Below are 14,140 nucleotides of genomic sequence, written 5' to 3'. Positions count from 1 at the left end.
GTTGGAACCGCCGGAAACGAGAAGTCTCCAGACAATGAGATGAGCGACGGGATAGATTACAGGGGCGCTGAGAGCTGATCTAAACAAAATAGACACCATAACGACAAGGTACCCAGACAAAACGGACCTCGCTCACTGTGTGCGGAACAAAAAACCAAAGGGAACGATTCAATAGAGATTTATCGGAAGTTTGGAGAGAGTAAAATGGAAGGCAGTGTGGCAAGGAAAAGAACCCATGCTACATGCCTCAGGATGTTGAGAAGAGCCAAACCAATAGCCAAAACCTCTGCAGAGAATGTAGGAGTATAATCACGGATACGAACGGAATAGCTTCAAGCAGATCCTGCGAATATATCCCCATCGCCGCCTTCTTACAGCTCTCCGAGGCATCAGTGGAGAGAACAGTATGACGAGGAAAGTACTGTAGGTGTTCAGAAAGAAAACCACTTAGGATATTTGCGGGCATATGTTTAGCACGTAAAGGAATTATATGGTTGTAATAAAAGACAGGGTCCGACTGCGCATCAGCGACTCGATGCCAGATCAGATCGACCTGAAGCGGGGCTAGCAGGTTCTCGTGAATCTGACTTGCGGAAGCTGATAACAAGGCCAATAATAAGCGAAAAACAGGAGTAGACGGCATAGAAAAATGGGAGTATTAACTCCGGGGGCCGGGTCAAAAGACCTGAGGAAAGTACGCACCGTGAGAAGTTGAAAGCAGGAATAGAGATCCGGGATACGGGCTTCAAGATTAAAGGTCAGCGTTTGAAGCCGATTTTGGGACCCCGAGGCAGTGCCGTAGGACTCACCTTTCCAGTAAGGCTAAGAGCTGCAGTTTGCAATTTGCGCTACCAGAGATTAGTACGCAACCAGCTTCCAGAATCGGTCTCATATAAGCCTTACAGAGAAATAGTATTGTATCGCGACGCATGCCAAAGTTTTTATTGCCTAATCGTGTCAACCGGCTCAGAGCACAGTTCCCTTTAGTAACATTATTCTTGATATGCTTACGCCAGCCCAAGCTTTGGTCATATGTGACACTTATTTATTTAACCGACTCCAGCTACGAATATAGGGTGAAGCGGTAGACTAGCGAGATGTACAAAGGGGTGTCTGGCAGAAATATCAGCGTCCCATAATTGCTGACATTAAGTGATAAATTAATTCGGTCCAACCAGTCATCAAGAACATTCAGGTATGCCTGCAAAGACTGGTAAATTGCATGAATACCCTTTGCTGAGGCCAAAAAGCTGTATAGACTGCGTATATAAAACCTGTAATAGTTAGGATGAATGGGGATGTCCCGAACCAATATTTCAAAAAGCAGCGCTGAGACAATCGATCCTTGCGGCACACCTTTTGATTGAACATAGGGATTAGAACAGAAAGATCCGTCTGTACAAAGGAAAAATCTGTCTTTTAAAATTTCACAAATCCAGACATAAATGTAGTGCGGTGGATGTAGCTGCGCAAGTTTGTTAATATGGGGCCATGCGCTCCACGCTGTCATAGGCCTAGGCAACATCAAGAGTCTCCAAAGCGTAAATTTCTCTCTTACGCATTGAGAGCCTGATTCGGCTTCTCTATATCCACATACGCGGACCATATGGAAAAACCGCGACGAACGCCAATCTGTGCGGAGCAGAGGCCTTTAACGTCATGGACATGCTTTGTGAGGCTGCTGTGTTCTACACTTTCTTTCGACTTTACCAAATTTGAGGTTAAAGCAATTGGCCATATAAGGTGTATTTGAAATCCATTCTCGGCATTTTTCAAAAGGAAAATTATTTTCGCAGTCTTCCAACTGGGAGCAATCCACGTTTTTTCCAATGACGCATTTACAATATCATGGAGGCCAGTTGGGAAGTCTTGCGCTAAATTCTTCAACAAGCCCACAGTAACCCTATAAGATCCCGGGGCAGCAGACTGCATTGAGGAAACAATTGGCAGGACCTCTGACACGTCGACCTCAATATAGTCCGAGCAGGGGATAAGTGTATGTAAAGGTTCAGTTCTCTGCATCTGGAAACGCAAAGTCAGCCCCTGAGCGATACCTTCAAGATTTTACTTGGCCTCCTGCGGATACAACACTATTGACTTCGTGGGGTTGGAGACCGGAGAGTTCTTATTCTGTGCCATGAATCTTATATAGAGCCTTCCTATTCTGGGGACTTGCGAGATGCGTATTTAAATTTTTATTCTATTCCTCCTTTGCTTTTTTACAGTTCTTTTGAAAAGTGCAGAGAACTTACATTTTATCCAATTAGCTCGGCTCTGATTATAGAAGAGGTTTTTTCAGACTGATTTTCTATGACGATAAGCTTTCTCACACTCCTCCGTCCACCATGCAGACGGCTGTCTGGCAGGAGGGGCTGTAGCGCACACAGAGAATACAGAGCTCCCAGGAGCATCTTGCAGAAAGAGAATTGCCAGCTGAGCTCTTTATGCTCAGAGGGAAACTATGCTAACTTTATGCTAACAATGAAGGGAAGTGAGGCAGGCATCAATTTTTTGTACGAAATGTGATTTACAAACTTTTTGGCACCGCTTTTCCTGAGAGGAGAGGATAGAATAGTAAAGGCAATGGGAAAGTGGTCACTAGATGTATCTGAGTCCTCTGTTGACCTGCAGATACCGCAACCCCACGAGCTACTAACGGTAAATCTATGACTGAACGAGAAGCTCCTCGCATAAAGGTTACTGCTCCGGAATTGCAGCAGCGCACTGCATTCTTAGACATCCATGACCAGAGAAGCTGGCCGCAGGAATCTGAACGACTACCCCAGACACTGTGGGGCCAATTAAAATTCTCTGCGATGACTATACTGTTTGCGCCGCTCAGTAAGCTGTCCAAGCAGTTTGTCTTGTGAACGCATACAGGGAAGTAGACGTTTGTAATAGTTACTTTGGCGCTCTGTGGAAGGGAGATATCGACCGCCAACAGTTCACAGTTAGGGAGCATAACTTTCTGCGGGATAGAGGCCCGGTGACATATTTTTGTAGAGATTATAGTTACTAACCCGCCGCCCCTGCCGTTAATGCGATCTACGCTGAAAGCACGAAATTTTTTTATTGAAAATGATTTAAAAAGGGAGAGCCACGTTTCTTGAAAAATCACTATATGTGGGTTAGGTGTATGAAAAAGTAGTTCAAGATCCGGGAGGAATGAAAGTAAAGATCGGCAATTCCACTGAAGAGCTTTTAAGCCCGCCATGATTATTGACTGATGAAAGAGGCAACAACAGCCTCTTCAGCACATCAGTTGGGGGATTACTTTGGGGCAACCTTTCCTTGTTCTGAATTGCGTAACGCCTGACATCGAGGGTGACGAAGAAGCCCGACGCTTCTGGGAAAGGCAGAACATTTCAACAGCCATGATACAAATGTCTACATGCGAGACACTGCCAGGAGCGCTGTTGGCAGGCGGGACTTGGGATGCGTCAGGAGGCGACATGGAGTGACTAGTACTAGCAGCATACTTTGGGAGAGATGCATACGTCGCCGCCGGCACAGATAATTAAGAAGGCACAGATTTGCCTGTAACAAGTTCAAATAAAGCCTCGGTAAAACTGATTCTTTCGCTACACTAAAATCATTTAATTCTCTACGGCTCCGGTAGGCAGAAAGAACCCCACACCTGCATTCTGAAACTCTTCCAGTATTTGCTGCGGCGAACATGCTGGGTCGACGCCACGAACGATACATCTGGAGCATGCGAGCTGTTCCGGGATTAAGGGTTTCACCGGCAATGACTAAAGACTTTTGCACTCAAGCAGGCCTGTGACACAAGCAATGTCAGGGGACATGCAGACAATGCCTGCACGGCCGAACGGTCGCATCTCAGATATCTCTAAATAGTGGTTTGTTAAAGACCTGAGCTCCTCCAGAAGAAGTCCAGAGCTTTTCATCTTTATCATGCCCTCACCGATCGGTACGAGAGCCACAGGGATGACGTCAATTCCATTTTTCTGAAAAGACTCCAGCGGCAAGCTTTGGGTGGGCAAGCTGGCAAACCAGGGGGCCGACCCTTTGCCCAGGGAAGTCAACGACATACCTGAGCCCACCGCGCCCTCAAAGGCGCTTTAACCGCGTCTACAGACTTAACCCTAGACCTATCCAAATCCCCCCACGTAGAACGGCCTTACCAGAGATGTATCTGAGTCCTCTGTTGACCATGCAGATACAATGTCGCCTTCAACTAACATATTGGGAAGCACTCGTATCTTCGTTTTTCGTGAGCCGCGCTCCTCTGAGTGCGCCTTGACGATCTAGTCTGCGGTCAACAACAACTCACCTCTCTGTGAGCGTACCACTATCCCTCCTCCGGCTCTAACTGCAATAAAATAATTTAGAATGCATGCAGCCACGCAATCAGTGCCTAGTCACGGCATTCCTTTCATTGGCCTGTCGAAGCATGAATACCGCCGCAATCGACAGCGCAATGGGCGGCGAAGCCTGGGACGAGAATGTATTCATCGCAAGCCGGGGCCGGAGTGCCCAGCCTCGGCGTGCTTTGAGCGTCATTACAGCTGTTATGGCAGTTGGCCCTTGCAACGGTGCCACAGGGAGTGAGCCACGCGTCCGCGTGCTCCCGCCGGTGCAGCCGGGACAGAATGCGAAACGCCTTGGTCAGCCGCAGACCATCATTGTCACTGGGTTGTCGCAGTGAGTTCTTTTGTGTGTGCGCGCGCAAGTGCTCAGAAGGGAATGAGAAAAGATTAAAGGGATTCGCAAATTAAAAGAACTGCAAATGACGTAACGTCTCCATAACTAGGTCAATATGCTGTGAGCACCTGACTACTCCGCGCCCGAAGGAGGTAAAACAAACACTTTTTTTTTTCGGGGGGGGGGGGGGGGCGCTCCGGCAAAAGTAGACTAGCTGCGTGTGTTCAGACCTCTGGCCGTCCACTTGAGTTCTGCGAAACTTGGCGAGCTCATCTCGCATTTCTCTTGATTGCGCTGTGATGCTCCCACGAACGCTTAGGACGTCCGTTACCGCTCCGAAGTGGCTAGCTGTGTAGATCTTGACCAATGGGCATGTGCGGATGTCAAAGCACCTGCTCCTTGGACCGTTGCCAGCACCTGCAGAAAACTCGCGCTGCCATCTCCACTCTGCTTGCGCCAGATGCGCACAGCATTCTTGTGAGCAATATATGGCGACTCCCAGGAAGAGCGTCTATAAACGTTTCGAAAACGCGCACCTTGGGCTCCGTCGTAGTGCTGCTGTGTGCATCTGGCGCAAGCATTGTGGAAGGGCAGTACGACGTGCTTACAGCAGTGCAATGACGCACTAAGTGGAAAGGTCTGCAGACAAACATCGATCTCTGAAGTAAGCAAAACGCGGTCGCCGAGCGGTGGAAGAAGCTGGTGATACAGGCATAAAAATACAAGCAATACAAAATTTTTCGAAATATGAGGCACGCTTCTAGTTAGCAGCTCAGCATCAAAGCTGACTTAGAAAGCATAGAATGTCATTTTGAAAAAAAAAAACATTTTTTTATACAACTGTAAGGGTGCGCAGCGATGGCTGAGATACCTTCATCCAGGGATCACAAAGGGGCACGAAGACGACAAACGAAACCACAAGGTGGCTGGTGCGGAGACAGCATGGCAGAGGTGAGAAGCGCATAGTGTGCAGTGCTGTTTGAATGCTGGTGCTGCGTACGTGAGGGTAGGCGATGAACTGCTTTGTCGTTGGTTGTAAACCAGGATTCTATGAAAGAGGGTTGTCCGCGCGGTTTGTGAAGGGCTTTTCTGCCACCGATTCTGCATGTACCACGCTGAGTTGCGGAAATTACCTAAATATGCACAGTATTTGGGTGTTTTGCGATATCATGGGAGCATTAAAGAACCACAGGTGGTCGAAATTAATCCAGAGCCTTCCACTGCGCTCTCTCTGTTAGCTCATCTGCACATGCCAAACGTCAAACCTTACGTGCCTTAGTCTTAAGTACTGCGACTTACTAAAAGGCCTCCTAAGGAACGCAAGAAAAAAGACTGAAAGAAAAGGCGCGAAACATGTCTGCATGGGGAGCGCGCATATATTGGAGCCAGCGCAACGTGGTAGGTGAGCTCTATGAAGCATGGTAGAAGAAGCCCACGCTGGCAGACAACAACCGCGATGCACGAAACGACGCGTGAGCATGTTTTCAAAATAAGAGAGAGGAAGCGTCCACACGGACCCCGGCACCGCCAGCAGTGGTGGGAGCGCTATACCAGCGCTAATAGTAGAGTCACCAGTGAAACTTTTTCAGTGACTCTAGCCAATGCCAAATCCGAGCGCAATCTACCAGATACCCCATCAAGCTCTCTATGATGTAGCAGAACTGAGCCCCTCTTATCGGTGGTTTCAGCGCTGCTGTTTATCTTACTCCGTGGTCGGACACTACTCAAGAAGGCAGCGGCAAATGTACCTGTGCAAGTCATTAAACGCGACATCATGACAATTAGCTGGAGCCATTGGCTGGAGGACCACTTTGATGTGCATGAGTCGCTGTCCTCTGGACGTGTATCTGACTGCAGGAAATACATGAACTAGCAATGCAGCGTGAGACCATGTCAATACTGCTTCTTCGACCGCCTCAAGTTTAACCGCACGAACATTCCCCCTTCTGCAACGATCACCAAGTTCAGACACTACGTTTGAGGCTTGCGGGAAAAAAAAAGTTTTTTTAGGTTCTTTTTTTCTAAACCAAAACGCTTTTCAAGTCGTGGAAGTACATCAACACACTCAAATGCCTGCAGCGGTCGATGCGGGCGGGTACGTGTTTATGATGTCAGCTATCACAAATATTGCTAGAAAACGAAGCTTTCCACAAAAAAAAAAACACCGAATGAACTCAAAGTTCTAGTAATTTTAATTTGATATACGGCGAACAAAGTGGAAAAAATTGTTTGCGTTAAGATATTGGGCATCATAGTCCCATTAAATTTCAGTGTGCTTGGGCATAGCTGACGCCTCACGTTGCTAACGCCCTGAAATTGCATGGAATGTCATATTCCTATATTGCTTTCTGTTTAAGCCCAATAATATTCTCTTTTTTTTTCGGGATTCAGTGCTTCGCTTGCGATGTACTCAGTATCGAACATATTTTTAAAAATAATGTGGGGGATGCGTTTCGTTCGCCTTTTTGCATTTCGCTTCGCAGACACGAGTAGTGTGTTATCATGCTTCTGGCATGGAGCACAACGCACCTTCTGTCACTGCCGCTATAACTATTGCTGAGGGAGCCGGAATGCATTGTGAACTGTGTTGGAGCTGGAGAGCCGTATAAGCCGCTGCGATAGGAGACCGGGGTCGACACTTCGGCTTTCGGCGGTTTTCTTTGCTTTGTGCATGTTCACATTATCAGCTGCTCACAAGTTCGCGGTTCGTACGTTCGTGCACCGCTCCAATGCGTGAGGGTAGCCCGTACTTGGGCAATATCAGGTAGGTATTACTGAAAAGAGGGGCAAAACGCGACACAAATATGCACATTTCGTCGTCCTTTTTTGTTATTCGCATATGTCAAATAACAAATATTGCCGAATGATTCGCTACTTTCCTAGCGTAGCGCTCACTTAATACGGAAGGGCCAGCTGAAGGAAAACAGTAAAATTTAAAGACATTGAAAACTTGTAGATGCTGCACTTTTTTTTCTTCCTCGCGGGGCAAGGCGCCATTTCAAAATCAAGATATTACTCATCCTTCACCGAGTGTTCACGAATTTGGCTCCATGGATAGCTAGAAAATCTTTGCGAGTTAATTCGCATGGCAGACGCTGAACCCAGGCCGAGCCCAGCACTGTTTTGTTCCACGACCCACTGCAGACTAGGCATTTCTACAGCCAGGCTGTGCGTGTAAACTGATAACGCGGTATTTTTGAATTTCTCGCATTCGTCGCAGCTTTCCTACATTTTAGTGCCACAGCTGTTGCTCTGTCGCTCAACCCTGCTGAATGGACACGCATTTTGTCTCTATTCGCAGTGCGTGAACACGAGGTTTGAACTGTGATCACAGACATTAGACCAAACAGAGCTCGCTTCATTATCATAATGTACTGCTCGAGTAGCTATTCTCGTTAACCGAAAAGCGTGCGCCTCTGAAGTTCTGCATAAGCAGTTCCTGTCTGATATGCTCTCAGATTTCCTTTAGTGTTCTGTGGCGGGCGCCACCTGGAACACAAAAACGCTTTATGCAACCGGCGCTGGTTGTTGCCCAGAGCTCTCTTCTCTCTGCGCAGGTCAGCAATCGATATACTCCTTTTGTGCGGTCAGACTATTCTTGAGCGCGAGCAAAAGAGGGTAGAACTTTGGAACGGGGACTGAAACTGTTGTCTTTAATTTAAGCCCTGCAAAACGCCACGATGTCACGTCTTGCCTCGCATATATATACTAAAATAATCTATTAAGAACCCGACGCCCGAAAATTCCCAAGATTTCCAAAAGATAAGGTTAATAACCAGTTGCAATAACTAAACACATACGTAAATCAAGGACGCTAGGTCGGTTGAGCTGAAGAGTGCAGAAAATGAGGCCTGAAGAAATTTACAGCTTTTTGACCAGTTTCACGCTCACCTGGTCTCATTCCGGAATTTTTTTTTCTATGCCTGCAAAAAAATATAACTTCGTCAGCCTTAATTTATGTCGCAGTGGATAAACAGCTCGATATCAAATTAATTTTATTGCATGGTTAAAAGTCTAGGAACACTTAGAGGTGCGCGTATTACTCAACCACTAACGATGAAAGCATTAGCCGAAATCATACTTGCGTCAAATATTCGATCCGAATATATATTATTCGAGCTCTGCCTATTGCATATAGGCTGCTAAAAAAGCAGCCAGTGACGGTATTATATTCATGTTTTCCGGTGTCATAGCTGACAGCGCGAAGGATTTCACTCCGCGATTATTGTTATTCTGATATCGCCTCGTCAAATGGTCCATATACAAGCACGGGGATAAGGAGATAATCACACTGCAAGCGATTGATAACCAACTTGTAACTGTGCAGCACAAAGAAAAGAAGGAAGAGGAAGCCTGCGCTGTGATGATGATGATGATGATGATGATGACGATGTGAAAATATCTTTAATTCAACCTCATATTGGTGGTCGTTGCACGGATATGGAAATTCAGGCGGGCATAAAAAACGAAACCTCGACAGCCCCTAGAAGAGGCACATTTTTCTTTTATCCCGCAATTTACGCGCTGCCTTTCGGCGCAAAAAAAAAACAGCGCTCAGCGGCTGCCTTACGCCTTGCACGTTCGCAGGAGCCATCATCCACCACGCGCTTTGGAGAACGTTTTTCGTTCAACAAACGACGCTTGTTGACTGTTCGTGTGAATTCGGTTGACAATGGAAGACACAGACAAAGAATCGACCACCAGAGAGGTGCTCAAAGACATAAAGAACGTCTCTCGACTCCCAACGAGCAGCCACAGCGAACCGGGGAGCCTCTGAAAAGAAACCGGCGACCAGCAGCAAGAAGCAGCACTGGATCAGGGAAGTGCCACTTGTGCAAGTCCCCAAAAAGCACCACCAAGCCCGAATCAACACCACCATGCTTCGCAAATCAAGTACGTGGATATGCTCCTATACGGTGGCAACGACGAAACTTTCACTGTTTACAGTGATGAAGAGAGTATCCCAGAGTTCGCTCTGCCCTCGACCCAAGCCGAGCCGTTCGCTATTGAAGCGACTGAAAATATCCCTCTGGACCCGAGTGAAAATATCCCGCTGGACCTTCCGATCGAGGACCCCATTTTAGATGTGCCTCTGGAGTGACAGACCGACATGCGACTGGCATAAGTGAGAAGGGACCAACACCTTTGTTTTTTTGTAAAGAACTTTCAGTGTATATGCAAAACTTTTTTCTTTCCTTCGAGCATGTGCATTCCTTGTCTTTGTATGAACACGGTGGGAATGCTTGGTGTCCATTAAATAAACTTGTACAAACCATCACGTCTAATTCTTTCTTTATGGCGAGAGGCATGCAAGAAATTATTTCGGATGAACAGAGGAACCTACCAGTGAGTAGTAACAAAAATTACTGAGGGCACTTACCACTATTTACGTGCTTTGAATGCGAAAAGCATTGTCTCATCATGAGTCCTGCTGCGAGGTTCGTTAAAGATTGCCTTCGTATCAAATGACACGCCTACTCGTTATCACAGAGTCGTAGATCAACGCATACACAAGGATCAACTTTATTCGCCAATAAGCAGCGCGGTTCTGCGTGCTTACCTCGTAACCAAAAGGTATTTGGTTATATGCCGCGCACCTTCCGATTGAAGTTTGTTTTGTGTGTGTGTGTGTGTGTGTGTGTGTGTGTGTGTGTGTGTGTGTGTGTGTGTGTGTGTGTGTGTGTGTGTGTGTGTGTGTGTGTGTGTGTGTGTGTGTGTGTGTGTGTGTGTGTGTGTGTGTGTGTGTGTGTGTGTGTGTGTGTGTGTGTGTGTGTGTGTGTGTGTGTGTGTGTGTGTGTGTGTGTGTGTGTGTGTGTGTGTGTGTGTGTGTGTGTGTGTGTGTGTGTGTGTGTGTGTGTGTGTGTGTGTGTGTGTGTGTGTGTGTGTGTGTGTGTGTGTGTGTGTGTGTGTGTGTGTGTGTGTGTGTGTGTGTGTGTGTGTGTGTGTGTGTGTGTGTGTGTGTGTGTGTGTGTGTGTGTGTGTGTGTGTGTGTGTGTGTGTGTGTGTGTGTGTGTGTGTGTGTGTGTGTGTGTGTGTGTGTGTGTGTGTGTGTGTGTGTGTGTGTGTGTGTGTGTGTGTGTGTGTGTGTGTGTGTGTGTGTGTGTGTGTGTGTGTGTGTGTGTGTGTGTGTGTGTGTGTGTGTGTGTGTGTGTGTGTGTGTGTGTGTGTGTGTGTGTGTGTGTGTGTGTGTGTGTGTGTGTGTGTGTGTGTGTGTGTGTGTGTGTGTGTGTGTGTGTGTGTGTGTGTGTGTGTGTGTGTGTGTGTGTGTGTGTGTGTGTGTGTGTGTGTGTGTGTGTGTGTGTGTGTGTGTGTGTGTGTGTGTGTGTGTGTGTGTGTGTGTGTGTGTGTGTGTGTGTGTGTGTGTGTGTGTGTGTGTGTGTGTGTGTGTGTGTGTGTGTGTGTGTGTGTGTGTGTGTGTGTGTGTGTGTGTGTGTGTGTGTGTGTGTGTGTGTGTGTGTGTGTGTGTGTGTGTGTGTGTGTGTGTGTGTGTGTGTGTGTGTGTGTGTGTGTGTGTGTGTGTGTGTGTGTGTGTGTGTGTGTGTGTGTGTTTCACAGCGTCAATTTTGAAGCAATCATAAGGAACGCTCCTTGTACTATGTACCGTGCTCTATACTTCGCAACCAGGCCTAACCAGTTATCAACCAGGCCAGGCATCCACTGCTCTTACACAATGCGTGGGCCGCGTCCAGAGAAAAGTTTTGCGGCACAAGTAGCGACACTAGTGCGGGGTAAGGGGGATAGCAAAGAGGACTATCTTCAATGCAAGTCGGCTTGTGACGTCTTGGGTGTGCCCCTTCCTACTAGCCATTTTATTCTTTGATAGATGGCCTGCACACGCGCATGCAATGAAGAGCTGAGGTACCAATTTTTCAGCCATCCATCTCGGTTTCGGTTGGGATGTTGCAAAGTTCCAAACAGAATTTGAATGTGTTTTTTTTCTGCCATACTTGGCGAATTGATATGAAACGTTAGTCAATTCCCCGCCGCAGTGGCTCAGTTGTTAACGCGCTCGGCTTCTGAGGCCAAGGACGCGGGCTCGATCCTGCTCGCGGCGGCAGCATTTTGATGGAGGCGAAGCAAATGGCGGCTGTGTAATGCGTGATGTTAATGCACGTTCAAGAAGCCCAGGTGGTCTAGATTAATCCGGAGTCCTTTACGACGGTTTCCTTATAGCCCACGTCGCTTTTGGACGTAAAGCTTCATATGTCATGCCGAAACTTTGTAAAAGTTTACCTTAGGAAGGTTTACAATTTGTATTTTTCGTTCAAATGCTACAATTTTCAACCAGATCGGTCTAGTGACTGCGAAATGATGTCATTTTGGTGTTCGCACGTACCTTTTTTGAGATCCTGAATCTTCGCAGGCTCCCGCGCGAGCGATTCCCTGCGGAGAATACAGCTCTCCGCGCTGAGCTTCCACGGGACATGCCGACGAAAGAAACGCCCGCCAGTGGTAAGAAACTCCAGTTATTTCCGGTTTCAACAACTTCAGCGCACCTGCTGAATAGAGGAGAACCGATTTTTAAAACTAATTCCTGCGTATGCACGCAGCGCCAAAGGCTGCGGTTGTGGCCCAATTGTATGAGGCACCAGGTAATGAAACTGCTTTGTTTTCACTGGTAGCGGTTCAAACCTCGATGCTAGATGGAGGTTTTTTCTCCTGGATTCAGTGCTTCGCTTGCGATGTACACAGTATCGAACATGGTTTTCAATATTATGGCGGATGCGTTTCGTTCGCCTTTTTGCAATTCGCTTCGGAGACACGTGTAGTGTGTTATCATGCTTCTGGCATGGAGCACAACGCACCTTCTGTCACTGCCGCTGTAACTATTGATGAGGGAGCCGGAATGCATCGTGAAGTGTGTTGGAGCTGGAGAGCCGTATAAGCCGCTGCGATAGGAGACCGGGGTCGACACTTCGGCTTTCGGCGGTTTTCTTTGCTTTGTGCATGTTCACATAATCAGCTGCTCACAAGTTCGCGGTTGGTACGTTCGTGCACCGCTCCAATGCGTGAGGGTAGCCCGTACTTGGGCAATATCAGGTAGGTATTACTGAAAAGTGGGGCAAAACGCGACACAAATATGCACATTTCGTCGTCCTTTTTTGTTATTCGCATATGTCAACTAACAAATATTGCCGATTGATTCGCTACCTTCCTAGCGTAGCGCTCACTTAATACGGAAGGGCCAGCTGAAGGAAAACTAAAATTTAAAGACATTGAAAACTTGTAGATGCTGCACTTTTTTTTCTTCCTCGCGGGGCAAGGCGCCATTTCGAAATCAAGATATTACTCATCGTTCACCGAGTGTTCATGAATTTGGATCCATGGATAGCTAGAAAATCTTTGCGAGATGGTTCGCATGGCAGACGCTGAACCCAGGCCGAGCCCAGCACTGTTTTGTTCCACGACCCACTGCAGACTAGGCATTTCTACAGCCAGGCTCTGCGTGTAACCTGGTTACGCGGTATTATTGGATTTCCCGCATTCGTCGCAGCTTTCCTCCATTTTAGTGCCACAGCTGTTGCCCTTTCGCTCAGCCCTGCTGAATGGACACGCATTTTGTCTCTATTCGCAGTGCGTGAACAAGAGGTTTGAACTGTGATCACAGACATTATACCAAACAGAGCTCGCTTCATTATCATAATGTACTGCTCGAGTAGCTATTCTCGTTAACCGAAAAGCGTGCGCCTCTGAAGTTCTGCATAAGCAGTTCCTGTCTGATATGCTCTAAGATTTCCTTTAGTGTTCTGTGGCGGGCGCCACCTGGAACACAAAAACGCTTTATGCAACCGGCGCTAGTTGTTGCCCAGAGCTCTCTTCTCTCTGCGCAGGTCAGCAATCAATATACTATGATATCAATATATTCCGATAAAAAAGGGCGTCAGGCAAGGAGACACGATCTCGCCAATGCTATTCATCGCCTATTCACAGTAGGTATTCCGAAGCCGGAATTGGGAACAGTAGGGAAAATATTTAATCGAGAATTAAATCTCAGGAAGTGAACTCAGGAAGTGAACTACAAATTATTAATCAATTATACAAGCAGAGTAGAATGGTGGGTCTAAAAATTAACATGCAGAGAACCAAAGTAATGTTCAACAGTATAGCAAGAGAATAGAAGTGCACAATTGGCAGCGAGGTGCTGGAAGTGGTAAAGGAGTACGGCTACTCAGGGCAGCTAGTGACAGCTGATCCGGGTCATGAGAGGGAAATAACTAGAGGGTTAAGAATGGGGTTGAGCGCATATGGCAGGTTCTCTCAGATAATGAATGGCAGGTTGCCAATATCCCTCATGAGAAAGTGTACAACCGATGAATCTTACCGATACTAACCTACGGGGCAGAAACGTGGAGGCCAACGAAAAGTGACGAGCTTAAGTTAAGGAGAAGGGAGGTAGCCATGGAAAGAAAATAGATAGGTGTAACGTTAAGAGACCGGGAGCGGGCAGAGTCGAAATCAAGAGGAAGAAATGGGC

At 47.1% G+C, this 14,140-nt stretch overlaps 1 protein-coding gene across 1 annotated transcript in view; it reads left to right on the top strand.

The window, feature by feature from the left end:
• The window catches only part of LOC144116112 (uncharacterized), a 21,333-nt gene extending 8,066 nt beyond the window's left edge, over positions 1-13,267 (top strand). Inside the window, exon 5 of the mRNA XM_077650793.1 lies at positions 13,241-13,267. Within this exon, the coding sequence (XP_077506919.1) occupies positions 13,241-13,267 (27 nt within the window). The remainder of the gene's footprint in view (positions 1-13,240) is intronic.
• The last annotated feature ends 873 nt before the right edge of the window (positions 13,268-14,140 follow it).

This window comes from Amblyomma americanum, chromosome 1 (assembly GCF_052857255.1).
Source record: "Amblyomma americanum isolate KBUSLIRL-KWMA chromosome 1, ASM5285725v1, whole genome shotgun sequence".
Classification (NCBI taxonomy): Eukaryota; Metazoa; Arthropoda; class Arachnida; order Ixodida; family Ixodidae; genus Amblyomma; species Amblyomma americanum.
The sequence above is the reverse complement of the archived record's forward strand: the minus strand, read 5'-3'. Positions and strand labels throughout refer to the sequence as shown.